Source organism: Astatotilapia calliptera, chromosome 12, assembly GCF_964374335.1.
Source record: "Astatotilapia calliptera chromosome 12, fAstCal68.1, whole genome shotgun sequence".
Classification (NCBI taxonomy): domain Eukaryota; kingdom Metazoa; phylum Chordata; class Actinopteri; order Cichliformes; family Cichlidae; genus Astatotilapia; species Astatotilapia calliptera.
In genome coordinates, this window is record NC_137433.1 from 19,814,346 (window position 1) to 19,841,866 (window position 27,521).

Below are 27,521 nucleotides of genomic sequence, written 5' to 3' on the forward strand. Positions count from 1 at the left end.
TAGATGATGGCTTGTGTGTACTGTTTGATACGGAAACACCATTTTTACGAAGGTGTGAAGAGTTAATCTAGCTGTGTTTGCTTTTGCAAGAGAACTACAATGTTTTGATGATTGGGTGACAGGTTTTCTTATTTGTGGGAAGAGTTTTGCAAAATTAGCCAATAGTTACAAAAAATGTGCTTAAGCAATGAGAAAAAACTGTAAAACTAAGTAGCTGCCACCATTGTTGGAGAACTGGAATTGGCTGGGCCGCGCTATGAATCCTGGGATAGGTTGGGCCACGAAGGATGCACTCGACTTATCCTTCAAATCTGGGGAAATGCAGAATGCATTTTTCGGCCGCGTTTGGGAGTCTTCAAATTTGAACAGGCTTCGCCATGTCGCTGTAATGTAATGTAACTGCTTCTTCTTCTTTGGGGTTTAATGGCAGCTGGCATCCTTGTACATGCGGTGCTGCCATCTTCTGTTTCAGTCCATTATTACGCTCTTAAATCCTGCTACTTATTCCGCGTCTTTCTTACAAAGCTTCAAACGATGCGTCGACTATTAAATTAGTCGTTGCTGATTTTGATAGTCGACGTAATCATGACTAGTTGACTAATCGTGGCAGTCCTACTACACTTAGTACACTTAGTGCCTGGAAGTACTCCCAGGTTGCAAAAAAATATTAGCTGCTTATTACAGTACACACGTTCATATTTGTTCTTCTGAGAAGCCTGTAGAAGAAAAAGTGTTTATGTGTGACAGTTTTAAGGCAAAGGAGGGTGGGATTGACAAAATGTAATAAACAGGTCACTGGGGACTTCCTCCTTCGAGCACTTGCATGAAACCTTGTATTTGATGTTTTTGCGCCCTTGGAAGAATGAATACTCCAGCTGTTGACTGTTGCTCGTTTTTTTTTTTAATATTTATTCTGACAGTAGGTCCAGAGGATAGACTGATAATGAAAAAACAGACTCAGGGAGGGCCAGTTATCTGCCACAACTGGTTGGGGAAGAAACCAAAAAAGTACTAAAACTAGTCAGGAAGAAAATACTATTGTACAAAAAGTCTTTATTCAGTGCTTTAATGTAATGTTATAACTACTAAAGGTTTAATGCAATCAGGCATGCAGAGACATTTACTGGTGGGTGTGGGGATCCAAAGGCAGTCTGTCAGGAAGTATTTTTCTGTATCATCATTGGCTGTTTCTGTGTAATACTATGTGAGGCATAGAGGTGTGAAAGTTCCTTATCTATAGTTGAGCTTCAACTTGAGGAGGAGGAACTGTTCAACTGAAAACTTACCAACCTCCACTGGTGCATTAGTTGTATTTGTTGGAAGGAGTAGGTGAAGAAGGTAAGATTTTTCTAACTGGAGATATATATATATATTTGAATAAATCATTGTTCATTTTAATGTAAAAAGAAATTTTAAAAAAAGCTAAATTTTAAAAAAAGCTAAATAACCAAGCTCTTTGTCATTGTTGACAAAAAACAGCCAACAGTGATTATTATACTTTTATTGTGTTGCACACTGACCACTTAGAAAAATTTTAGTGATTTACTGATTATCAACATTTAGTTAATCGTACTCTTACTCTCATGTACCTAAAGAAAAAAAAAGACTAAGAGGTTTTTATTTGCTTTCCACAATGGTTCGATTTATGCATTCCTGATGAATATTTGTGTTCATGTTTGCATATCTAACTTTTTAGGTGTGAATTGTGTTACCCACCAGTCAGAATGAAGAAGCCTGTTCTCCTCTCTGCAGCCCTGCTGCTGCTGGTTTGTGTTTGGCAGTCAGCTCGAAGTAAGCTTCAGTGTAGCTAAATTAAAAAAAGAAAAATAAATTTGAAAATGTCCTTAAATAGTCACGTAGGCCTGACCAGTCGCCTTTATTGTTTTTCATCTTTGCATACAGGTAACGATAACACTTACTTCAAAGTGGTGGTTAATACGCCACCCTTTAGCATTAAGAACTACAACACTTTTACTGCTCCTAATGGAAGCCTCTTCGGTGGACTGATAAGACTGAAAATGTCAGACCAAGGCTTTGAGTAAGACCATCTAATCAGCTATTTCTTTTCTAGAGGAAGCTATACAGTCTCTCTTGTTCTCTCAATGTGTAATTCTAATTGAGACCCTGTGTTTCTGGGTGTGGATTTTTGATTGTCAGATGACCAATTGTTTTCTGCTATTTGTTGACATTTAGTCAAGATGAAACAGCTTTGCTGACCTTTACAAACAATTCTTCACACTTTCATCTGATCATCGTAAACTACAGAAACCTGCATGTATTTAGAGGACAGTCAAAAACCACATCACATCTTTAGCTTCAACAAAATGCCTTCCTTTCATTGATGTTTCATAAGTCTTTATGAGTTCTCAAGAGTGTCGGTGCTCTTGTACTTTTGCAATTACAATAACCTTCTTTTGAGCTTCACAGTTATTTCAAAAACTGTGCATAATTTTGTCCATGAAAAGTCATACCCTGTGTTTACAGCTTTGAATACAAAGTAAATGATGACTATGGACCATTCCTCATCAGTGTGAATGGCTTGACAGGAAATTCATCACACTACTGGCAACTGCTGAGTGGTATAACCTCACTTGATGTTGGTGAGTGAACCATTCTTTCAATGTGTTAGATAAGCTGAGGTCAGACATTTGATGCACGCAGTCCGGCTTGTCCCATTATAATATAAATTTTTTTTTAACAGGTATAGGATGTTACCTTCCAAAGGCAAATGAAGTCATCACCCTTAAATACACCTCAACACAACAGGATCATCTGAAATCTCATTCTGACTTATAGTCAACCAACATGCTTTGGTTTTTGACAGGTTTAAGTTAATACTTAGTTTTTGGGTAATTTTTCTGTTTGGAAGCTTTTCATGACAAAATGTGTCTAATCATAAGTTGGTAGCCTATCACTGTCTTAGTTTCTTTGACTGGGTTTGTGTTAGACTTTATCAATTAAGATTACAGCTTTTATCTACACGTCTGCCACAGTGTAGCAACCTGAAGTAACAGAAAACTCCATTGGTTACAAGAGTAATCAGTAAAACATTTTAAAGTTTAAAGACATGCAAGATTTGCATATTAGTCAACTGAAGTTCTTGAACTGTTTTTTAATTTACTGCGCTTATGGCAACTTTTATTGTGTTTGAGAGTAATTAGTAGTTTCTCGACTTGCCCCTGTGTGCTATAATTTTACATTCAAATTCCATTGTTTGAGAGGTACTTATATACTGACAAGGGATATCAGTTTCAGTGTAAAAAGATTGTTTGGTTATACAGTAGACTCTCCAAAGGCTGCTGGCCAGGAAAAACAGCCAATAAGGGCAGCTTAGCTTTAAAATGGCTTCTGCATTCTGTGAATCCAGTTATCAACAGCTTGGGAGCCAGGAGGTTTCTGAGATTGACTGGGAAGCTGACCTCCTCTTGGACACCAGCAAGTCTCTAAGATCAGCTGTGAAATTACAACTATTTTTGAGCTTTTGGGGGCTCCTATGGGGTTGTGAGCAGAATAAGAACAAATAAATTGCTTAATAATTTTTGTATTAGTGCATTACTGTTGAATAACTGTTTAATAAAAGCCTCCACTAACCACTCTGGTTTGGTGAGGAAAGGAAAAAGAAAACAGTAAAATATGGTGCTATTTCTCGCATTATGTCACAACAAAGTAAAACAACAACTGGAGAATGGGATGTATGGTGAGCAAATCTCCATAAGTCTTTATCTGTCAAAACCTTAACACTTATTTTTTTAAAGTTCCTATTTACTCCGGTGAATACTTTATGCTCTGTTTTTTTTCCTGGCTTGCTCTCTATCTGCTTGCACTGCAATTATTCTTATTACCTCATAATGCTTTGCAAGACAACTATAGTGCCATCACTCCCCTCTGCTGGATAAAATTGGTACTGCATATATTAAACATTAAAACTGGCTTGAATAGCAGTGGATAACTTTGAGAGGGTTACATTCTCTTCCTCTTAAGCCGCATGCATGTGGAACTTTACACTGTTTCAGTGTCCTGGGGATAAGTTGATCTACACTACGTACACTGTCATGGGTCAAGGCTAAGGTGAAAGCTTGGTCTAACCCAGACAGAATGGAGTGCATGACTCTCACTAAAGCGGACCTTCCCAAAGTGTGGGGCTCAGTTCAACTTCAGTTGACTAATATGCAAATGAAAAGGGGGGGAAAAAAACAAAACGCTTGGACACTGCTAGCACAGAGCGCCCACAGAAACGCAAAGCAGGAGATGAAGCATAGCTGAATATGTTTCCAAACCAACTTCATTCTAAGCCAAAGACTAGAAAATATGGTGAAGCATATCTTCCCTTTGGTTTCACCTGCACAAGTGCCGAGGTAGGTCTCCCTGCAGAATTGGTTTTCCCTCCTGTTCAAATCACAGACAAACAGGATCCCACAGTTGTTTATGTTTTTAAACACATTTTGCACAGAGAGGCATTTTTTGAAAAATGTATTGATAGCAATGTTGAATATTATTACACATGAAAAAAAAACGACTTGTAAAATAATCACACCATGACGCATCTGTCTTTCTAAATGGAAGGACAGTAACTGCGTGTGTATATGCAAGTGTGTAAAACCTGAAGATAGTCAGATTAACAGTATTTCGTCTCTATCTGCCATTCTGCAGTTCATCTCATGTAAAAAAATAACGTGCGTGACATGAAAAAGGCGCATACCTTTGACGTTGCGACCAACTCTGTATTCATCGTCCACATGTAAATGAAAAAAAGGAGTTTAAAAAATCTCCGTTTTCGGTGATTCAAAACAGCGTTTACGTGTGAACGAAACAGCTGCGTTTTCAAAAATACCGTGTAGGTGTGGACGAAGCGTAAAAGAGTTAGTAGTTTATTTTATTACTACCTATAATTTATTGCAGGTTACTTGTATTTGCTTAATTGTTTACTAAATGTTTGAGGTGTGAAATAAAGCGCAATGGAGCAAAATATGGGCGTGTGTGGTTGGAGGATGTGTGCGTGCGTGTGCATGGGGGGGGGGGCGAGATCTCGCAAAACAAACTCGGGATCTCACAAAAGTTTTGCGAGATCTCGCAAAACAAACTTGGGATCTCGCAAAAGTTTTGCGAGATCTCGCAAAACTTTTAGCCGCATTCTTCGGACGCCGGCTCGAAGCCGACCGGGAGGTCGAGGCACGATGTGCCGGGAAAGCGGTGTTCCTCCCGGCTGTAGTAGGTCTCGAGCTAACGGGAAGAATGCGGCTAAAACTTTTGCGAGATCTCGCAAAAGTTTTGCGAGATCCCGAGTTTGTTTTGCGAGATCTCGCAAAACTGTTGCGAGATCCCGAGTTTGTTTTGCGAGATCTCGCAAAACTTTTGCGAGGTCCCGAGATAGTTTTGCGAGAGCTCGCAAAACTTTTGCGAGATCCCAAGTTTGTTTTGCGAGATCTCGCAAAACTATCTCGGAATCTCGCAAAAGTTTTGCGTCTTAATTGTTTTTTCCTCCCATGTCCCCTGCGGGGTTCCGTATAATTGTGTAAATTTGATGTCCCCTCAAAATAACTCAACACACAGCCATTAATGTCTGAACTGCTGACAACAAAAGCGAGTAAACCTCTGAGGGGAAATGTCCAAACTGTGCCCAACTAGCCCTTTCCCTTCCCGTTGTCATGTGATTCGTTAGTGTTACAAGGTCACGGGTTTTAATAGGGGGGAGGTTAAACTGTTAAACTTGGTGTTATTGCTCTCACACTCTCATGCTGGTCACTAGAAGTTTAGCATGGCACCTCATGGCAAATAATTCTGTGAGGATCTGAAAAAAATAATTATTGTTCTACATAAAGATGGCCTAGACTATGTGGCTAAGACCACTGAAAACTACTACTGCAACTGAAAACAGATAAGTAACACCCTTTGACTCGCTATAACCTGGAGCTGTTCTGTGAACAAGAAATGCAGCTCAGAATAGGAATAGAAATCTTTAACAAGTAAAATAATAAAGTACATCAGCTCCTTTACTGGTAACTCGCAATACACAAGCAGAGTAGTGACTCAGAAAGCTAAAATTAGCTAATAGTAGGCTACCTGAGCTAATGTTTTTGATGCTATTTAGAGAACAAATTTCTAAATTTGTAAGTCAAAAACATCAACCCTGCATTATCAGAACATTTTGAACTTTTGCTATATTTCAGTTAAAGTGTGCATTAAATCTGCATCACTGATTTGTGCCATGTCAGCAAGAATAAAGCAGGCCGGGCGCAGTACAGGAGCAGGAAATGACACTGTACTGTAGAGAGAGCCAATTTCAAGTTAAAGTCAAAAAGGAAGGAAAAATACACTAAAAATTCTTCTAAGACATTTTGGTACCAAACTAGAAATAAGGTTAAACCCACACAATGTCCTTTCTGTCAGCAGCACACCTTACCTTTGTGAAGCATGAATGCTATGAATGGTAACAACAACGTGGTATTCATTTTCCAAATGATACAGCTCCACATCATAGTATTACCATTTCTCAACATAGCTTACATATTGCATTTGAGACTGTTTGATTTTTTCATTACAGTGATTTAACTACCAAGCAATAAAAGTGCTCAGTTATGTAAAGAAGAAGGCTGAAGTCTGACAAATCACTTAGGTGTCAAATTCGCAGGTCGAATTCAAACCTGCAATTAAACGATTAAATGCAGAAAAAATGCCAAATGTAGCAAATGTTATTCAAATTAAAAGTCCTCCTATGCAATTTAATATACATGGTCACCTTTTGTCATTCGATAACATCCATGGTTAGTCAACACAGATATAAGCTTCTCTTTTTTTTGATTGCACAAGTAAAGGGCTTGGTTATTTTTGTGTATCATCATTGGTTGTTTCTGTATAATGCTATGTGTGGCGCAGAGGTATAAAAGTTCCTAATCTGTAGTTCAGCTTCAACTTGAGGAGGAGGAACTGTTCAACTGAAAAGTTACAACCTCCACGGCTGCATTCTTACACATTTATTGAAAACAGAACTTGAAAAAGGTAAGAATATCTTTAAATATCATTGATAATAAATAAAAGCAGTTTACCTTTGATCTACTAACATACTAAAGCGATTTCCATGTCTCCTTTTTTTTCAAAGGCACAGTAACCTTTAATATTTAAATGTATCCAGTCTAACGTTTCAGATTTCTAACATGCAGTCTTTATATTAGAAATAAAAGGCAGCACCCAAAGCGGTCAACATTAAAATAGTTTACTTGAATTAAAATGTTTATTTTACTGCTCTGTGTGGTTCTGTTACATTTTTCATGTTTTTTACAGATTTTTGTCACCATTTTATCATCTGCTAACGTCTCTGGTTAGAGTAGGCTACACTCACAGGGATAACATGACACATGAAATCCTGGGCATTCAGAGTCTGAAGCAGAAAGCCTGACTTAACAGGGAAAGTTGATGACCACTAATGAGATACTCTTTATCTCTAACTTAGACTTTAGGGTTTATCAAGCAAGAAAAGCTTAACTTTGTTGAACTTCCTTAATATTGCACACCTCACTTTTAGATGACTTGATAAACTCACGTACCAAATAAAAATAATAATAAAACATGAAGAGGTTTTATTCCATTATAAATGCTGTATTTTGGGATGGTGATACTCAGTGTTCAGGAACTGCTTTCCACAACGTATGTTTGTGTTCATGTTTGCATATCAAAATTTTCTGTTTGCCCTGCAGTTGAAATGAAGAAGCCTGCTCTCCTCTCTGCAGCCCTGCTGCTGCTGTTTTTTAGTGGGACATCAGCTCAGGGTAAGCTATAAAGCAAAAAGATCACCTTTATTGTTTTTCTGCTCATCTTCGATAAACTAACTTCACCCTCCTTTGTTATTTAAGGTAACACTAACTTCAGAGAGCAGGTGAATGTGTCACCCACTAACATTAAGACCTACAACACTTCTACTGCTTATAGAGGCAGCCTCTTCGGTGGACTGACGAGACTGAAATACTCAAACCAAGGCTTCAAGTAAGACCATGATATCAACTGTTTCCTTACTAGAAGAAGCCATACCTTTTGTTTTGTTCTCTTAACTTTTTATTAAAATTGAGACCCCGTATATCTGGGTGTGAATTTTTAATTCCAGATGACTAATTGTGCCCTGGAATGTTTGTTGACATCTTAAAATAAAACAAATCTTCATACTTTTTTCTTACAGTAGACCACAGAAACCTGTATATGTACAGTACAGTCAAAAACCACATAACATCTTTAGCTTTAAGAAATGCCTTCCTTTCATTAATGTTTCATAAATCCTCATGAGTTTTTGAAAGTGTCTGTGCTCTTTTGTGCAGTTACAATAGAGGACCTTCTATAACTCTTCTTTTCAGTTGAATTTTATTTATATAGCACCAAATCACCACAACATTTGCTCAAGGTACTTTATTTTGTAAGATAAAGACCCTGCAATAACATACAGAAAGTCCCAACAATCACATGGCCTCACACAGGAGGGAGACAGGACAAAAGACGCAAAACAGCCAGAGATTAATAATAACTAATAACTGAATGCAGAGTTATGTGTAAAAACATAGAGAGTGAAACTATTTGCATTGTTAAAAAGGAGTTCATAGTTATATTAAAAACTGTCCACTTCACTCTTTAAAAAGTCATTCCCTATGTTTCCAGCTTTCAGTACATACCACACTGTTGGGGGAAAACTCTGTAAAAAACCCAGGAGAAATAAAGACACAATGAGACAAAGTTACTTTCTTTATCAAACGTGTACACGGGTGAGCTGCTAAGAACAACTCACACCATGCACAGTGGCTTGGTAATTTTTATAGGAAAGACAGTGAGAACAGGATAAGAAAATACAAAACAAATAAAATAAACAACTCCATATGTGGCGCTAGTCTCGTCAGCAGAGAGCTGGGAGAAGGCTGTGAGAGATAAAACAATCTAAAACAATATGTCCCAAAACAGTATGTCTTTGCTGAGAAAGTCTAAAAAGATAATTCTAAACTAATCTAACCATAGGCAAAGGGCAGACAAAAGGCATCTTTGTACATTTAAAAGAAGGTAAAGAAACATAGAATCATTTTTCCTGTAACATTCCCTCCTGTTTAACTTATTTTAAATGTATACAACAATTGTCTATGAAGGTTATTTATTAAGTATCTTAGGCAATTTTTAATTTCCAAAATCTTCAAAATGTCAGCATAGCAGAAATGGAAGTCATTTGGTCTAAAGAATAAAACAAAAGAAAATAATAAAAAGAAAAACATAGTAAATGAAAATCATAGTAAATGAAATAACAAGTGGAATAAACAAGAAAAAATAATAAAACTAAAACTACAAAAAATAAAAGGATGAAAACTAAAATGAAAACTTCAAAAAAATACAAGGATGAAAACCTTATATTTAAAATGATGCAAACCTTAAATTGAAAACTTTATATGTAAAATAATGAAAACTTCATATTTAAAATGAAAACTTTATGTTTAAAACTGAAGACTTCAAAAAATAATAGCATGAAAACTTTATATTTAAAATGAAAAACTTTATGTTTAAAAGTCAAGACTTCAAAAAAAAATAAAAGCATGAAAACTTGCATAACCTACTAATGTTTTAATCAGTGCATGATCACTTGACAAGTCATTTTTAATCACCACGTCATTTATTAGCAGCTAGTACAAGTTCTCCTCTAACAGAATTGCAACGGGATGTTGTTCTTCTTCAGGCACGGCAATATAAGCAGTCATTGTAGTTGTTATCATCTTTGAAATCATTACTCTTAGGCATGGCAACACACACAACACTAATATGAGCAGTGCTATCATGATGAGACCTAGAAGGAAAAATGGCTTTGCTACAGCAGCCAGCCATGAACCGCTGAACAGCCAGTCAAGCCAGCCTTGTGCTGTAGCTGCTCCAGGTGTGTGGTCAGTGACATATTTTTGCAGAGCGGTCAAATTCTGCAAAGCTTCATAAATGTCTCCTCCAGTTTCGTATCCATCAGGGATAAAAGTGCAACATGTTTCCCCGATCAGCTTGCAAACTCCTCCTTGTGATGCTGTTAGCAGGTCTAGTGTCAGTCTGTTCTGCAGCACCATCGTTCTGATGGCCTGCTGTTCTCCTGCTAAGGCGGTTCCAGGGCCTTAGTTAAGTTGATGTGTCGTAGCAGAGCATATCGGTTGATCTCCACGTGATCCCGCACCTCGGCAATTCCAATGCCGGGGATCAAGCTCTGTAAGAATTTCACTCCTCCTCCCCAGATGCGAAACTCTCCCGGCACTCCAGTGTCCACGGTAATGCCGAAAGAATTGGGGGAGGCGATGTCCACTTCACGTCTCTGCCGGCTGCTTGGGTGATGTGCAACACTTTGCATGAAGAAAACGTGATCTGATAATTCCACCAGGGCGCACAGACCTCCCCAACCTTCAGGGAGTGACAGATAAGCCTTGTTGCCACATAGGAAGTACCAGTCAGCCAAAACTCTGGTTCCTCTGCTGCTGGGTGCCGTCCGTGCACATCCTGTCTGGTACTGAGTCTTTGTTTGTAGTGGCATTCGGTAGCTGTAGTCGGAGCGACAGTTTAGGCCCATCAGCGTCGTGTTACTGGCACAGGTGGCGTTGATTGAACAGGCCATACACTTCCTCTCGTTCCTTGGTGGGCAGAAAGTGTATATGTGCTTACATAGGTGAGTAGGCAGCTCCCCCACTGCCCGCGAGCCATTGTTCATCACACATACTGGCAGTTGTGATGCGTTCAGTTTGTTCAGTAGAATTACATCAGGCAGTGGGTCTGAGACTTGGGGCCAGGTCAGTAGGTAGGTCTGTCCGGAACAGTTCACATTTGTGAGTGATGATGACCTCCAGGTTGCTTTTGCTGGGATGCTGTAGTTGGCTTTGGACCAAAGAGTACCGTAGCCTGGATGTGTTGCCAGGCCCAACAGACACCAACTGCGATCTTCAGGTATGCTGTACGGCCACAGGCCAGACGTCTGTGAGGATAGGGGCATATGGGTACATGCATAGCAGTCAGTTTTGTTATTCAAATGAGCTGTAGTGTTCATAAACTGCCACCAGAAGTTAGTGGCGTAGCCATGGGGAAACTTGGTGTACTTTCCTTTGTCATACAGTGTCTGCCTTTTCTCCACATAGCGTGACTTGTTGTCCCTCACGGAAGCAAAGGTGAGGAGCCCGGCCATGGTCAGGGCCGCTGCAGTTGATAAGAGCCACCACGTCATGACGACGGAACACACCCTCCTGTCGCGAGTAGACCCCCCGGCCAGGAAAGCTGACCCCTCCACCGGGCGAGATCACAACAAGCGGGCAAGCCTGCCGTCAGCTGTGTTTAGATGGCTTCACTGACACGCCTGCAGTGACTCTGATGGATCCAGGATGGTCGTTCCGCAATTTTGCAAGCGGTCGGTGTAGTGAGGAGGACTTGGTATGGCCCCTCCCACCTGGGTGTGCTCCAGTTTTTCCTTTGGAGCACCTTGATCAGAACCCAGTCACCGGGCTTTAGTCTGCAAGACACTGGAGAAACATCATCAGGTTGTTGATTATGTACAACGATCTCTTTGTTTTCTAACAGCTTAGACATCCACTCTGCTAATGTGTTTTCTCTGATTGCTTTGTCTATTGGTTGACTAGTAATAGGCAGTGGAAACGGCCTGCCATGAATGATTTCAAATGGAGTTAGTTTATGGGAGCCTTGTGTTAAGCGCATCCACATCTTCACTAAACCCAAACATTCAGGCCACGGCCTTCCTGTTTCTGCCATGCATTTCCTGAGCCTTTGTTTTATAGTGCCGTTAGTTCTCTCTACAAGGCCTGCGCTCTGAGGGTGATAAGCACAGTGGTGTTTTATGCTGAAACCGAGTGCTTCAGAGACCTTAGTGATGACATCATTTACAAAATGAGTGCCGTTGTCTGACCGTATCAAAGCTGGGATGCCATATGTGGGTATGAAGTGATTGCACAGGCACTTTGCTACTGAAATTGCATCTGCCTTTTTCACTGGATAGATTTCCGGCCACTTTGAGAATACATCTATAACCACTAGGGCGTATTTTTACCCTTGGCATTCATTTAGCTCAATAAAGTCCATACGGATTGTGTGAAAAAGATAAGGTGGTGTGGGAAAACGGCCTCTTTTATATTATTTTTTGTTTGACACGTCATGCACGTTCTGACAAATTTTTTTGCTGAGGTTTCAAAATTTACAGTGTAGAATTTACAGTGTAGAAATGAGAGTTGACAATACAGGTCATTCCCCCCGATGACAAATGCGTACAGCCATGAGTCACTAATGCCGCCATCTTGTGGAGCGATTTTGGCAACACTGGCTTGCCATAACACATCATTAAATCGTTTGTCAGAACTGCACCGTGTTTTAGCCATTTTGCCTGCTCTGCTGTGCTTGCTGCTTTTTGTTCATTTTTCAACACATCCAGTGGAATCTGATGTGTGTTTACTGCCATCAAAGTCATGTTTGCCTGTTGTGCCGCCTATTTTGCTGCTCTGTCAGCAAAATTGTTGCCTGTAGTAATGAAAGAGTCAGTAGGCGTTGTAAGAGGTTGGCATGCTGGTTTGCCAGTTGGTGTAATCATTCCTCTGGTTTTCCAGATGTTTTGCAAAATGATGCACAGCAGAGAAAACATACTGGCTGTCTATATAAATGGTTATTTGTTTATCTTTGTGTATTTCACATGCGCAACAATCTCGTGTGAAGTGACCTTCCTCTCCACGGTTCTAGCAGGCGTTGTCTCTATGTTATCTGCTGTTTCTGCGTGGCTGTCTGCAGCCTTGGTGTTTGTGACTTTGCTCGCCTCTCTGTTCCTGATAGCCACCTGCGAATTAGTGTTTTAGTCTGTTGTCAACAGTCAGCCTTATTTTTAAGTTACAGAATGCTTCTCCCTTTTTTTGGTTTTTGTTTTTTTTGTTTGGGAGAATAGATGCAACTCTACATTTTCACTTAAGGCAGTTTTAGATAATTTCTAGTTCTTCAAACAATGCATGGATCTCACACATTTCAAACTTTCAAGTTAGGGTTGTTTCCCATTTATACAAATATATATATTTAACTTTGCATTGCTCACAGCTCATAGCTCACAGCTCTAAACCTAGGCATTTTTCAATCATTTGCCTAATCACTATGTGTCACTGTGATTCTCAAGTATGGTCACAAGTTCGTTTAAATTCGTTTCCAAAACCAACAAAATAATCAAACAAAACCAAAAAACATAAACGTGTCAGGACACAAAAGAAAAAGAAAAATGCTGCCACCCGAACAAGGCAGAAGTCTGCATATGTTGGCTTTTAATAGCATGCAGCTTGTAACATGGTAGACTAATGTGCCTGTGTTAATTCAGCTCCATATTATTGTGTGAAGTTGCACTGGGTTGGGAGTGGTTTTGTGGTTGTCACATTTTTGGTGAGCCAATGGCTGGAATGGGGTTGGACTAATTAGAGGCAGGTGTACTTGATTGCACTGATACACTGGTCTACATATAGCCCACACTACAAACACTGCTGTGTTGTTTTGTCTCTCTGTGCAGTCCAGGGCCTATTATATGCCACAGCCTAAAGGCAGCAGAGTTCCAGAGGCTTGAGTGACCACTGACTATATGCTTGCAGGGTGGTGGGTCTCCAAGGACAACTTCTAACCCTGTTAAAGGCAACATGTGGAGTGCAACTTGGCCGTGTGGCATAGCTGGCTCTGGCCTTGGGACTGTGTGTTTTTATACAATTCATAAGTGGGACACTGGACTGTTTTATCTTTTATCTCTTGATATATTTTTCGTCAATAAATTATCTTTTAGAATTTTATTGACTGTCATCTTTTTGCCCACGACTGAGACGGTTGGTCAGACCTAGAGTCTTTCTTTGGGTGTGTTACAGCAGCTTCTGCTCTAAAAGAAACAAATAAATAAAAAGAAAAGAAAATGTGGAACATGCTCATCAGCTTAGCAGTGTCTACATATTTAATTCAGCTTCTCAATCCTGTAGTTTTAGCTGTTGTCTACAGGGTTTTGCTTATTGGTTGTTGTTATTATAGGTGTGCTCTATCTCAGCAATGTGTCATTCTAGGATGATAGGTTTCAAGCTGGTCAAGTGCCTCTATGCACTTCATTAGTTTAGTTATTCTCTGTATTGTCTTCATCTCACATGTCATTACACTGAGTTTCAGCAAACCTTAAGCTTGATGCAGACTACTGCTTAACAATTATTCACCTCACATCATAACCGATTAAGGTGCCTCTTCATATTAATATTATGTCATTGTTAATATTATCCTCTTTGTCTTATATGACAGCAATAGCATATTATAATATTTTATCAGTGTGTACCACTATACTACTACTGAGCCAATTTGATAGTTAGGATCATCTTATTTAGCAAACAAATAATTTTGAATTCATCCAATCTGCGGTCACATTTGTTCTCTCTGTTGCATGGCGGACCAGGCAGTTCTATTATAATATATTATTTATATTTTATTTTGTATCCATCAAGGGCTTCAGATGACCTGCAGAATCATCCTTTTCCCAAGGTGGAGACAGTTACCTTTTCACACACTGTCCTTGGCTGAACAATGACACAGCCTTAATATACCTTATTAAAATTTTTGTGTGAATTATTTGCTTTATATTCATTTTATACATGCTGGGCATGGTCATCATGCCAACTGTGTTTCATTGTTGATATCACTTTACAGGTTGTTATCCTTGCTATTATTAATTTCAAATACTCTAAAGATAATTTCTACTGTAATTTTCCCTTTGTTTATCTTTATTTCGTACTTTTTATATTTATATCTACTCAGTGGGGTCTGTTTTCAACCCTTTTAAACTACTTCAAACTACTGTGATCTCTAGTTTTCACTTAATAAGGGATTATTAAGTTCTTCCTGATATGGGTGTTGCTGCAGATGCGGCTGCAGGAGTGAGTGATGGTTTACTAAAAGGATTGTGGGCACTGCACAGTGTCTCGTCTTCTGGTTTTACTAAACTGGCAGTTGAGGTCTGTTCTTCTGACTGTTTATATTTTGTTTTCTTAAATCTCTCAGTTTACAGACACTGTTTTTGTCCGGCGTCTGGACTTTTCTTTTCTCACCCCTGCTCGTCAGCAGGAGTGAGTTTTAATTTCCCTTGCGTGATTACCCATCTTATTTATGTATTTACTTATTTTTGTTTAAGTAATATATACACAATACAGCTGCTATCACCTTCGCTGGTATTAGAGACGAGAGTGGTTGCTCACACGCCCTTCTACTTTCGGACTATTTCCAAAAGCGGTGTGAACTTTACGAGACGGAACTCGACCGTTCTCTCAACTCACCAGCACGTCAGTGAATAGCAGTAAAAGAAAAACACAGTAGGAGCAGCTCAGTCTCTTATTGGACCGTGAAAATTCAGCTTGCTCCATTAATTAAAACAATACACACACATACATTCACATTCACAGCTTCGACGCGCGCGACCGGAACCCTTATAATAAGGGGAGCTCCCAGAGCTACTTACTCCCTAGACCCAGTCTAGACCCAGCTGGGGGAGCTATCCAGAGCTCCAAAGCTACCAGTCGACGAGCTTCCAAAGCTTCCAGTCGACGAGCTACGCTACCAGTCGACGAGCTCCCAGAGCTACCAGTCGACGAGCTACTTCCGCTATTTTAAATTCCCTGAATTCAAAATGCGCTTTTACGCAAGATTGTGTCAGTGTGTCTGTATCTACCTGGTCGGTGTCGCCGGGTCTGGTCCACCTCGATCGGGTCCCACCACCGTGGGTCGCTTTCTAAGACGTTGGCCAAGACCCGAATTTAACGCTCCTGGTCTTTTTCCACACACCTGGTGTGTGGGCTGTCGACAGGCGAACAACGTGGACTGGTCACGGAGATGGGACACGATGGAGGTGATCCGGCTGTCGAAGGACCAAGAAATGTTGGGGGAAAACTCTGTAAAAAACCCAGGAGAAATAAAGACACAATGAGACAAAGTTACTTTCTTTATCAAACGTGTACACGGGTGAGCTGCTAAGAACAACTCACACCATGCACAGTGGCTTGGTAATTTTTATAGGAAAGACAGTGAGAACAGGATAAGAAAATACAAAACAAATAAAATAAACAACTCCATATGTGGCGCTAGTCTCGTCAGCAGAGAGCTGGGAGAAGGCTGTGAGAGATAAAACAATCTAAAACAATATGTCCCAAAACAGTATGTCTTTGCTGAGAAAGTCTAAAAAGATAATTCTAAACTAATCTAACCATAGGCAAAGGGCAGACAAAAGGCATCTTTGTACATTTAAAAGAAGGTAAAGAAACATAGAATCATTTTTCCTGTAACACACACGATGACTATGGACCATTCCTTCAGAGTGTAAATGGTTTGGCAGGAAATTCATCACACTACTGGCAACTGCTGAGTGGTACAACCCCACTCAATGTTGGTGAGTGAACCAATCTCACAATGTGTAAGATAAGCTGAGGTCAGACATTTGATGCACACAATCTAACTTGTCGTATTATATAATATTCTCTGAACTTTTACATTTTTTTACAGGTATGGGATGTTACCTTCCAACTGCAAATGAAGTCGTCACCCTGAAATACACGAAAATTTAAGACCATCTAAAGTCTTATTATGACTCATGGTCAACCAATACACTTTGATCTTTGGCAAGTTGAGGTGAATAATTGACTTGTGTCATTTTTTTGCTTGGGAGTCTTCTAATCATAAATCAGTAGCCTATCACTGGCTTAGATTCTTTTACTGGGTTTCTGTCAGACTTTATGAATTAAGATTACAGCGTTAATCTACAATTCTGCCACAGTGTAGTAATCTGGAGTAATAGAAAACTCCATTAGTCACAAGAGCAGTCAGTAAAACATATACAACAACTTGAACTGTTTTTTAATTTACTGCCTTTATGGCAACTTTTATTGTGTTTGAGAGCAATTAGTAGTTTCTCAACTTGCCCCTGACTGCCATAATTTTACATTCAAATTCCATATTTGATGCTTACAAGTGGTCTCAGTTTTACTGTAAAAGGATGGTGTGGTTATACAGTAGACTGCCCAGAGACTGCTGGCCAGCAAAAACAGCAGGGGGGGTCAGCTGCTGACTCCATGTCAAAATAGCTTCTTTATCCTGCAAATCAAGTTATCAACAGCTTGCGAGTCAAAAGGCTTCTGAGATTGACTGGGCTGCTGACCTCCCCTATTTTTGAGCTTTTGGGGGTTTATTAGAGTGGCAAAATAAGATCAAATTCATTGCTGAATAATTTTTGTATGAGTGCATTTTTATTGTTGAATAAAATGTTACTGATTATTAGTGTTATCTTCCTCAGGCATTAAATAAAGCATGTAACTTGTAACTCCGAAATGACAACACAGGCACGGCTTCTTCAAGACATGCGCTTCGCTGCATTTATTGAACGCCGTGAAAACTACAAACATAAAACACAAAGACTTTAAGCGCTTCAGTCTATCAAAATTAACACTTGTGCTTTAACAACGAAAATTACCTCGTGGCCGCCTGCCACTTCGGAGGTCCTAGAAGAATAGCTTTACAGTCTTGTGCATTCTAAATTAAAACATAAAATAATTAGAACACCATACATTACAAATTTTTACAATATCGCAATACAGTTATGGCAAATGACAAATACCTTGTACCGCTGGTAGACTAACCAGGCCTTTGCAGATAGCTCGCTGGACTCCTTAGCGTGATTATTAAACGTGGGCTCACAGCCTATACTATCACGCCCAAACCTCGCGATAATAGCGGTGTAACAAAACCTGTTCTTTCTGACAAGATAAACACACCCTTACAATATTGGCCACAGAAACGTACAAGCAAGAACATTTTAACTGCTGGAACCATCTATTAAACTTCTTTATACATAAGCCATTTCTGTGACACTTACACTCCCACCAAAATCACTCATTGTTTGCAATGTGATTTTCTAATGAGTGTCAACATTAGAGTCTGTTTCACTTTGCATGTCAGTCTCCAGTAAAGTCACTAACTTGTGAACAGGTCTTTCCAGATATATCAGCCTTGTCCGTGGTTTCCCCCCGTCAAAAGTAGTTTCACTGGTCTTGAGCTTCACCTTTCGAACCTTGCCATCTGAGCTCTCTATAGCCTCTACTATTAGAGCAAGTTTCCATTTACATCTTGGAGCATTATCATCCTGCAGTATCACAATGTCATTTACTCGCAGGTTTCGTGAGACGTTCTGCCACTTCTGTCGCCGCTGGAGATTTAACAGATACTCTCGCCTCCACCTTTGCCAAAACTCATTTGCCAGAAATTGTACTCTTTTCCATCTTTTGTTCAAGTACAAATCCTCTCTGCAAAACTCTCCTGGAGGTGGAAGAATAACCGAAGATTTCATCGTTAATATGTGATTGGGAGTTAGTGGCTCTGGTCCCACGATCATTGAGATACTCAACACTTAAAGGTCTGCTGTTAATGATGGCCATTGTCTCGTAAAACAGTGTTCTTAGACTAGCTGTATCGAGTCTGTTTGAGAACTTGTCCAGCATCGCTGTCAGTACACTTCGTACTGTCCGAATTTGACGTTCCCAGGCGCCCCCCATGTGGCTAGCTGCCGGAACGTTCACCACAAATTCACAACCCATAGCTCTTTGTGGTTCTTGATCCATATCCTTCATTAGCTCCAAAAGTTCTCTTTTGGCGCCCATAAAGTTTGTCCCTTGGTCGCATCTTAATTGCCGGACAGGACCTCTTATGGCTATCAGAACTCGAAGAGCGTTCATGAAGGCATCTGTCGATAAGTCATCTAGTGTTTCAATGTGCACAGCTCGTGAACATAAACACGTGAACAGTAGTCCATACCTTTTGACTTCCTTTCTTCCTTCCTTTACCATGAATGGCCCGAAACAGTCGACGCCACAATACGTGAAAGGAGGTGCTGTTTCTGTTCTCACTTCTGGCAAATCTGACATCTGTTGGACATTTGTAGCCTTTCTGTATCTTCTGCACTTAACACAATGGTAAATGTGTGAAGAAACAACACTCCCACATCCTAAAATCCATATCCCATTTGCCCGCAATTCATTTATTGTCATCCTTCTTCCCTGGTGATGTACACCTTCATGGTAGTGTTTGACGAGGAGGGCTGACACATGGGACTCCTTGGGGAGAATTGCAGGATGTTTTACATCATAGTGTAAAGTTGATTGAGATAATCTTCCTCCTACCCTGAGAACATCCGACTTGTCCAAAAAGGCATTCAACTGCTTTAGTCTGCTGCGCTTGTGCAGAGAATTTTCTCCTTGAGATCTGATCTTCTGTATTTCCTCAGTAAAGATGTCTTTTTGCACTAGCTTAATGATGAATAATTCTGTGTCTTTTCTTTCTTCAAGATCTGTCACTTTGTTCGTTCTTCGTTGAACACCCTTGTACTCTTTGATGAATCGCCTGAGCCTGGCAATGGCCTTGATAGCTCTCGACCAACTGGAGAACTTCTTTAAACGCTCTAGCACTGGGTTTGCTTCCTTCGAATGTACAGTGTGCGTATAGCCTTTACGGACTTCAGGATCCATTTCTTCAACCTCTCCCACCATTTCCTCTTTGACTGGAAGCTCTTGTTTCCAAAGAAAATCGGGACCTTTCAACCAGTTTGAATCTTTCAGCTGAGTAGCATTTAAACCTCTTGAGGCCTGATCAGCTGGATTTTCCTCTGAGCTGACGTGCTGCCATTTCCCAGGACTTGTGCTTTGTCTTATTCGTTGAATTCGATTGGCGACAAATGTGTGAAATCTTTTAGCATCATTATTTATGTATGCTAATACGACTTGTGAATCTGTCCAATAATATTCCTGTAGATTTTGGATGTCTAGTTCTCGTTTGATCACATCTGCAATGCGAACTGAAGTCACGGCCGATGACAGTTCGAGCCTTGGGATGGTTGTTTGCTTAATGGGCGTTACTCTTGCCTTGCCCATGACGAGTGCACAACTGACCTGTCCTTCTCTACCTTTTGCTCTGAGATATGAACATGCGCCATAACCACTGAGGCTCGCATCCGAGAAACTGTGCAATTTGTACTGCACAATGTCCGCATCTTGCGAGTAGCTTCGTGGGATCTTCAGAGCTGCCAACTTGGGCAGGTCTCGCAACCATGCTTCCCATTGTGGTAGAATGTGATCTGGGAGATCCTCGTCCCAATTAACTTTGTCCTTGCACAACGTTTGGAGTATCTGCTTTCCAATTAATATGAATGGGGCAACGAACCCAAGGGGGTCAAAGACTGAAGCAACAATCGAGAGCACCCCTCTCCTTGTCAATGGGTTGTCTTTAACTTGGACTCTGAATTGGAATTCATCTGCCTCTATGCACCATTGCACTCCAAGTGCACGTTCAATGTGGAGTTCTCCAAGAGCCATGTCCTGGTCTTTGGCTTTAGCTTGTTCCTCTTGGGGAATAGCTGCAAGCACTTCTTTGTCGTTTGACACAAACTTATGCAGATGTAGGTTGCCTGTTTTACAAAGTACCCTTGACTCGTTTACCAACTGTATGGCTTCGACTGTTGATGTCACACTAGCGAGTCCGTCATCGACGTAAAAACCTCTTTGGATGAACTCAATAGTCTTTTCGCTGAATCTGTTTCTACCTTGAGAAGCAATATGTTTGAGTCCGAAATTGCAGCATCCGGGAGATGAAGCTGCTCCAAAAAGATGCACTCTCATCCTGTACACTGAAGGCTCAGAGTTTAAATCGCCTTTGTCCCACCAAAGAAACCTCAAATAGTCTTGATGCTCCTTGATGACGTGGAATTGGTGGAACATCCTCTCCACGTCACACATGATGGCGATGGGGCCCTTTCTGAATCGACATAGCACTCCAATCAGTGCGTTGGTAAGATCTGGTCCAGTCAGAAGGTGATCGTTAAGAGATGTCCCCTGGAAACGGGCCGAACAATCAAAAACCACACGTATCTTCTCAGGTTTGTGGGGGTGGTATACTCCATGGTGTGGTATATACCATGCTGCCTTCTTATCCAGTTCTTGCTCTGGGACCTTCTCTGCGTCTCCACGGGTTATGATGTCGTCCATGAACTTGACGTAATCCTCATAGTATTTCTCATCTCTTCTGAGCCGACGTTCCAACGACGACAGTCTATGCTCAGCACATTGTTTGTTGTTTGGAAGATTCGGGTCGTCGGTTTTGAGTGGCAATGGGAGTTCATAGTGACCGTTTTCCTTTCGCCTTATGCCTTTAGTCACCTTTGACATGAACAAAATGTCTTCCTGAGAGACTGGATTGTCATCTGTTTCATGCTCAGAGAAATCAGATCCCAAAGCCTTTATTACATCAGCTGGACCCACTTCCTTCACTTGAGTTCTGCATACAAAATGCACTTCTTGCCTGAGTTCAACTGCTTGTTGTACTGCAGGAGTAACTTCTCGAACAATGATTCTGTGGCTTATGCCAATATCATCATTGTGATTTTGAACTTGAGACGTACAACCAACTATGCTCCAGCCGAGATCAGTTAGCTGTGCGTAAGGCTGATTCTCCTCACCTGCAATGACTTCCCGTGGAAGAAGGGCTTGCTGACAGTTATAGCCGAGAAGCAGACCAACTTCGCATTCAAGCATTGGAGGTAACCTATCTGCCAGCCTTTCGAGGTGAGGCCAATTCAAAGCAGTTTCAGACGTCGGGATGTGTGATCTGTTCACAGGGATGAATTCTCTTGTATAGACCGGTGGCAATGTAATTCTCTTTTCCTGCTTGTAGCCTCTAACTTGAAGATTTACCAGTTTCTCACATGGTATGACTGTTGACTTGGCGGACATGGTCGATAGTCTTAGATGAGCCTTACTCTTATCTGTGTCGAGACCCTGGGCTACTTCATCCAAGATAAAGGATGTATCGCTCTGAGAATCGAGGAGGGCATACACTAGAACTTCTCTGTCTGGGTGATTTTTTGATGAAACCCAGACAGGTAGAATGGAGGATGTCAGTGTGCTCGAAGTTACTTGAGTTACTCTATTAGAGATTGCGGTTGCTGGTTCATCTCCTTCGTCCTTGTCTTGAGAGTTATCATTCGGTGCAGGCATTATCCTTTTACGCTCCACAAACTTGTCATCATGCAGACACGTGGGATGCTTCTTCTGGCATTTCTCACACGTATTCCTTTTATCACACTTCTTAGAATGATGTCCCCCCTTCAAACATCCAAAACACAGCCTTTCTGTTTGTACAAACTTGATACGATCCTGGACTGATTTTTCCATGAATTTGAAGCATTTATCCAGTGTGTGACCATTTCTTTTGCAGTAAAGACAGGTCATGGGATTTATGTGACTTGAGGTGGTTAAGTGACTTGAAGTTGCAGTTAATGTTTTAGCTTGAACGACTTGGCTGCGTGAGTGTTTGGGTTTACTGATTTCCAAACCCTTGAGTGCTTGCATTGAAGCTATGGGGTCACATGCTAGGTCTGCTTCAGTGGATACAAAGTCCGTAAACATGTGAAATGATGGATATTCTCCATTAAGGGTTTTTCTTATTTTCATCGCTGCGCGATTCCATCTTGTTGTCAACCAGTCAGGAAGTTTCAGCAAGAGTTTCTGAATTTCCATACAGTCATTGAGAACCTCTAATGTCTTTATGTGTGACATCGCAGCTTCACAACTTCTAAGGAAGTCGGCAAACTCTCTCAACTCACTTCCATCCTTGGAGCTTATTTTAGGCCAACTGTGAAGTTTGTCTCTGAAGCATTTTCCTATAGTGAACAGATCTCCAAAGCGCCTTTCCAGCACTTCCCAAGCTGCATCATACGCTTCATCTGTGCCCACTAGGAGAAATCCTTCAACCACTCTCTTTGCGGGTCCACCAAGGTACTTCCTGAGATAATAGAGTCTTTCGTTCTTTGGAATGTTTTTTCTTTCAATCAAGGTCTCAAATGACAACTGCCAGTCCTTGAACTTTAAAGGGTCACCAGTGAACAGTGCAGGTTCCGGAGTTGGAAGACGATTAGCACTTATTGCGTCTGCTAGTATGCCGACTAGATCCAAGTTTGGCTGTGGATGAGTTGCTGAAGCGGCAGCTTGTGTTGCTTTAGGGATAAATGGCGGACTTGATGCGTTTCCTGCTTGGCCTGTGGTGCCCTTAGGTTGCACACCAGGGTTTTGTTGGGCTTGGTTTATGACTGTGGGAGTATGTGGAACAAATGCAGGGTTTGTGGCATTATGGGCTTGGATTGTATTTGGAGCTTGAGAGGGAACTTGTGGTGGAGCAGGGATTGCTGAGGTTTCGCTCTCAGTTTTGATACTGCGCACTAAACTACGACTTTCTGAAATACTTTCAGCTTCTGCATAAACCTTTACTTTAGCTCTTGCAGCATTAAATTTTTTAACCTCTTCCAAGCGTTCAATCTTTCTGCGCTGCTCCTCCATTGTTTGTTGCCTTTCCAAGTTTTCAAGTTCCAACCTTTTTAGTTCAGCTGCTTCCCTTTCTTGATCCTCCATTACTGCTAATATTTCCTGACACGCAGCTGCCTCAGCCTCTGCTTCTATTCTTTTAATTGTTTGTGAGTATGACTGGCTTGAACCACTTTTAGACCTTCGTGATTTTGACCTTGATTTAGTACTTTCAGATCCTAAGCATGATCCAACATCTGGCCATGGCTCTTCATCACCATCTGCAAGGTCTCCTTGTAAGTGTTTTTCAGCTCTTCTGACAATGAACAAGGAAAGTGACGTACATGCATCCACTTTACGTCTTTCATCTGCATCAGGAGTTTGTGTTTGCCGTATTTGTTCATAAATGGTTTGTACATCTTTGCAGGCAACATTTACATTGTTGATGAGCTCATTCAATTCACTCTCGGAAACTTCATTTCTTAATATTACTTTGCTCAATCTTGCTTCATATCTCCATTTTTCAAAAACAACAGCATATCTGTGTTGGAGGCCTTTGAGTTTCTTCTCTTGAAGCTCTTTACCCTTTTCTGTTAGTGTTCTTACTCTTTCACTTTTACGAACAGTCTGTAGTTCTGTAATTTGTTCATCATCATTTTCTTCCACTTCGGTAAGTGATACAGCATGGTGCTCTTCGAGATCTTTGTCAACCATCTCGGGAGTCTAGTTAAATGTCATTAAGCGCACTGTGTTCAGATTTCAAATACTGTATACTTTAAGTGCACCTTTTCTTAAAGGACCTTGTAAACTTCACTCAAACTTTGACCTTAAGCAAGCACACAGAACTATTCACCAAACTACAAAGCATCACCTTGAAGTACAGTAGAAATAAATAAACTTTGACAAATGTATTATAGAAACTTATTGTGGCTCTTTAAACTTGACTTAAACCACTATTATTCTACCTTTAACACTGTCCCTTATTAATTTCCACCTTACTCCAGTTGTACAACGTTGTTGCCGCTGTGCTTGGCTGCTTGAGAACGGTGAGCTTATGCAATGGCGCCCTCTTGTGTCGCTCCAGTTCACCGTCGCTCTCTGCAGCTGCCGTCTTCGTAATTAGCTTCTCACCGGCGCTGGCTAGGGCGAGTTTTCACTGTAACTCCGAAATGACAACACAGGCACGGCTTCTTCAAGACGGGCGCTTCGCTGCATTTATTGAACGCCGTGAAAACTACAAACATAAAACACAAAGACTTTAAGCGCTTCAGTCTATCAAAATTAACACTTGTGCTTTAACAACGAAAATTACCTCGTGGCCGCCTGCCACTTCGGAGGTCCTAGAAGAATAGCTTTACAGTCTTGTGCATTCTAAATTAAAACATAAAATAATTAGAACACCATACATTACAAATTTTTACAATATCGCAATACAGTTATGGCAAATGACAAATACCTTGTACCGCTGGTAGACTAACCAGGCCTTTGCAGATAGCTCGCTGGACTCCTTAGCGTGATTATTAAACGTGGGCTCACAGCCTATACTATCACGCCCAAACCTCGCGATAATAGCGGTGTAACAAAACCTGTTCTTTCTGACAAGATAAACACACCCTTACAATATTGGCCACAGAAACGTACAAGCAAGAACATTTTAACTGCTGGAACCATCTATTAAACTTCTTTATACATAAGCCATTTCTGTGACACTTACATAACTTGTAGTCAAAATAAAATGTTTCTAGCCTTGGTTTGTTTTATTTTTACACAGGCTTATTTAAAGTGTTGTTAGCATGTCCATCATTATGTATCCTAAAACAATGACAGCTCTAGACCAGGGGTGTCAAAAATCAGGCCAGAGGCCAGAAACGGCCGTCATTGACTCCACTCTGACCCTCTGGATGGCTCAGGAAAATGTGAAGGAGTGCATAGATTTTGAATTTCTAACTGTATTTTTATAAGTTTACAGCTTTTCCTATTAATAAAGAGCCCGCCTCATTTATACTACAGCAAAGTAATTAATAGATAAACAATCAAATGACAGACATTTCTCTGCTATATAAATTTACAGTGGATTCACAGGAGAAAGTATATTTTCTTTGAATGAATGAAAAATGTATATTTTAGAATCACAGGATAGTCTGGGAAATGAATTACTTTTTGTGTAATTTTACACATGTATCATGTAATTTCACTGGTCTGGCCCACTTTGGATCAAAGTAGCTTGTAAGTGGCCCACGATGTAAAATGAGTTTTACATCCCTGGTTTAAACTGCAAAATTAACATTTAGTTTACAGTAAAAGTATTCTGACAACTAACAGCATTGCTAAGAAGCTACTAAGAACTGTTACATCTAGGAGAGAACTGACATTAGCCAAATGTTTGTAGATATATTCTTAGGGCAGGTTAACATTGTGCCTATGAAAAGGTAGCAGTGGCATCTTTGGAAAGATCATTAGCAGCTGCACAAATGTCTTTGACCTCAGGTTAATTCATGGACTGCTCAGTATTTGGAAAACATCCCAACAATCAAACAGCCCCATATGAACAAACACTTTTCTACAATGGGATGGAAAAAACTCTGACAGAACCATATTAAAGAATTTAAGGATTAAGCCATCTCCCCTAACCATTTGGAGGATGAGGGGAAAGAAAAAGAAGAAGAGAAGAAAGAACAAAAGACACAATATGGGAGAGGGAAAACAAAATTTAATGACATAGTAAAGCATGCCACTGGTCCACTGTGTCCATTCCATGCTTTGCCTCTCCAGAGCGTGAAATTGACACACATGCAAAAGTTGCAGTACTAGCATATTATATTTGAAGTCAAGAAGTTGCTAATGAGCAAGGAAGGTTAGAGAATTGGCAAAGACAGCTGGACCAGGTAAGAGCTTTTTAACTAATAGGAATAGGGAGATGTCTTAGCTTTACAGACAGCTATGTTTTCAGAGTAAAAAACTATTTCTCCAGGCCAAACAAAGATCTTCTAGATGAGCGCAAATCCATTTCCTCTTCAGCTTACTCATTATTAGATGAAGTACTTTTGTACTGCTTCCAAGCACTTTGCTCTCAGTTAGGTTCTCTTATCCTGTATATATGCCTCTACACTGTATGTATATCTTTTCTGTCTGTTATTTCTGATGTCTTTAATATTTATATATATTCTTTTACCTGCACAGCTGGCGTGGAGCACCCATCATTTTGTGGCACATGTACAATGACAAAAAAGGGCTATTCTATTCTAATATTTGCTTTAAAGTGTGTGTTTGAGAGTTACACAGTACCAGGAAATCAAGCATCTCTGTCACAGTCCCGGACTGTGTGATCCAGCGCTTTGAGTTTTCTTGTATTTTGATATTCATTGTTTATGTTTAGTCCTTTTGGTATTAGCTCCTAGGTTCCTCAGTTGTACTTCTTTGTTCATTTAGATTCCTTTGGGTCTTCACCCCTGTTTTAAAGTTCCCCCTGTTGTTGAGTGTGTCTTGCCTGTCATGTTTTTGTCTGCATGGTTAATATTGTCAAGTTCATGTCATGTCTGCGTTTTGTCATGTTTCCTGTTTATTTTGAAAGTCTGGTTTCAATGTCCATTGTGTTTAATTTACATTTTTCTGTGCGTCATTATGTTCATTCTAGTCAGCTGTTTCCTCATGTGTTTCCACTTCCCCTGATCACCTCATATGTGTATTTAAGTCCTTTGTCTCTTACTTAGTGATGGCCAAATGAAGCTTTCCGAAGCACTGAAGCTTGTATTGAAAAACGGTTCATTACTCGAAGCTTTTCAACACAGTCCTCTCCGGTGACATCTGGTGGTGAAAATTTTAAAGAGCAGCTTGAATCTGCAAAATAAAACGGACTGCTCAATTATCACTGCTCACTCAAGAGCAGGGGCGGAGCGGGGGGGTGGCTTACGGGGCTTAAGCCCGGGTTGTTTTGTCAGAAGCCCGGGGTATTTTGGAGTGTAATTTTTTCATAGTTAGATGCCTGGCTGACAACTGTATAAAACAAAAAGTACACACAATATTCGAAGCACATAGTGCACACTGTGGGAATTTACGACTGTGCGTGAATCCCCCCCTGATATTGGTATGATCCAAGCTCAGGCACTAAGCGACTGAGCGAGGGGGCGGGGCAGCTGCTGCCCGTGAGTGCGCTGTTGGAGAGACGGAGCC

General features: G+C 40.5%; 1 protein-coding gene across 3 annotated transcripts; it reads left to right on the forward strand.

Annotated features, from left to right (window-relative positions):
* The first annotated feature begins 991 nt into the window (after window positions 1-991).
* LOC145432370 (transcobalamin-1-like) lies at window positions 992-26,884 on the forward strand. 3 transcript variants are annotated; one of them, XR_013912649.1, is made up of 7 exons: window positions 992-1,338; window positions 1,697-1,791; window positions 1,903-2,038; window positions 2,485-2,600; window positions 2,702-7,763; window positions 7,848-7,977; window positions 26,532-26,884. XR_013912649.1 is itself a non-coding variant. In XM_080309162.1 (5 exons), exons 2-5 carry the CDS (start codon window positions 1,725-1,727, stop codon window positions 2,794-2,796), a joined length of 414 nt encoding a protein of 137 aa, XP_080165288.1. In that variant the 5' UTR covers window positions 992-1,338; window positions 1,697-1,724; the 3' UTR covers window positions 2,797-4,966. The 3 variants fall into 3 exon arrangements, 1 of the variants encoding a protein (XP_080165288.1); XR_013912650.1 differs by having other exon boundaries at window positions 7,924-7,977; XM_080309162.1 differs by lacking the exons at window positions 7,848-7,977; window positions 26,532-26,884 and having other exon boundaries at window positions 2,702-4,966.
* Window positions 26,885-27,521: the final 637 nt, after the last annotated feature.

Excerpts from the sequence above, each read along its gene's own strand:
- LOC145432370 (XM_080309162.1), top strand. The coding sequence starts at position 1,725 with ATGAAGAAGCCTGTTCTCCTCTCTGCAGCCCTGCTGCTGCTGGTTTGT. Across the intron at positions 2,039-2,484 it reads ATGTCAGACCAAGGCTTTGA|CTTTGAATACAAAGTAAATG; the intron begins GTAAGACCATCT and ends CTGTGTTTACAG. Across the intron at positions 2,601-2,701 it reads TATAACCTCACTTGATGTTG|GTATAGGATGTTACCTTCCA; the intron begins GTGAGTGAACCA and ends TTTTTTTAACAG.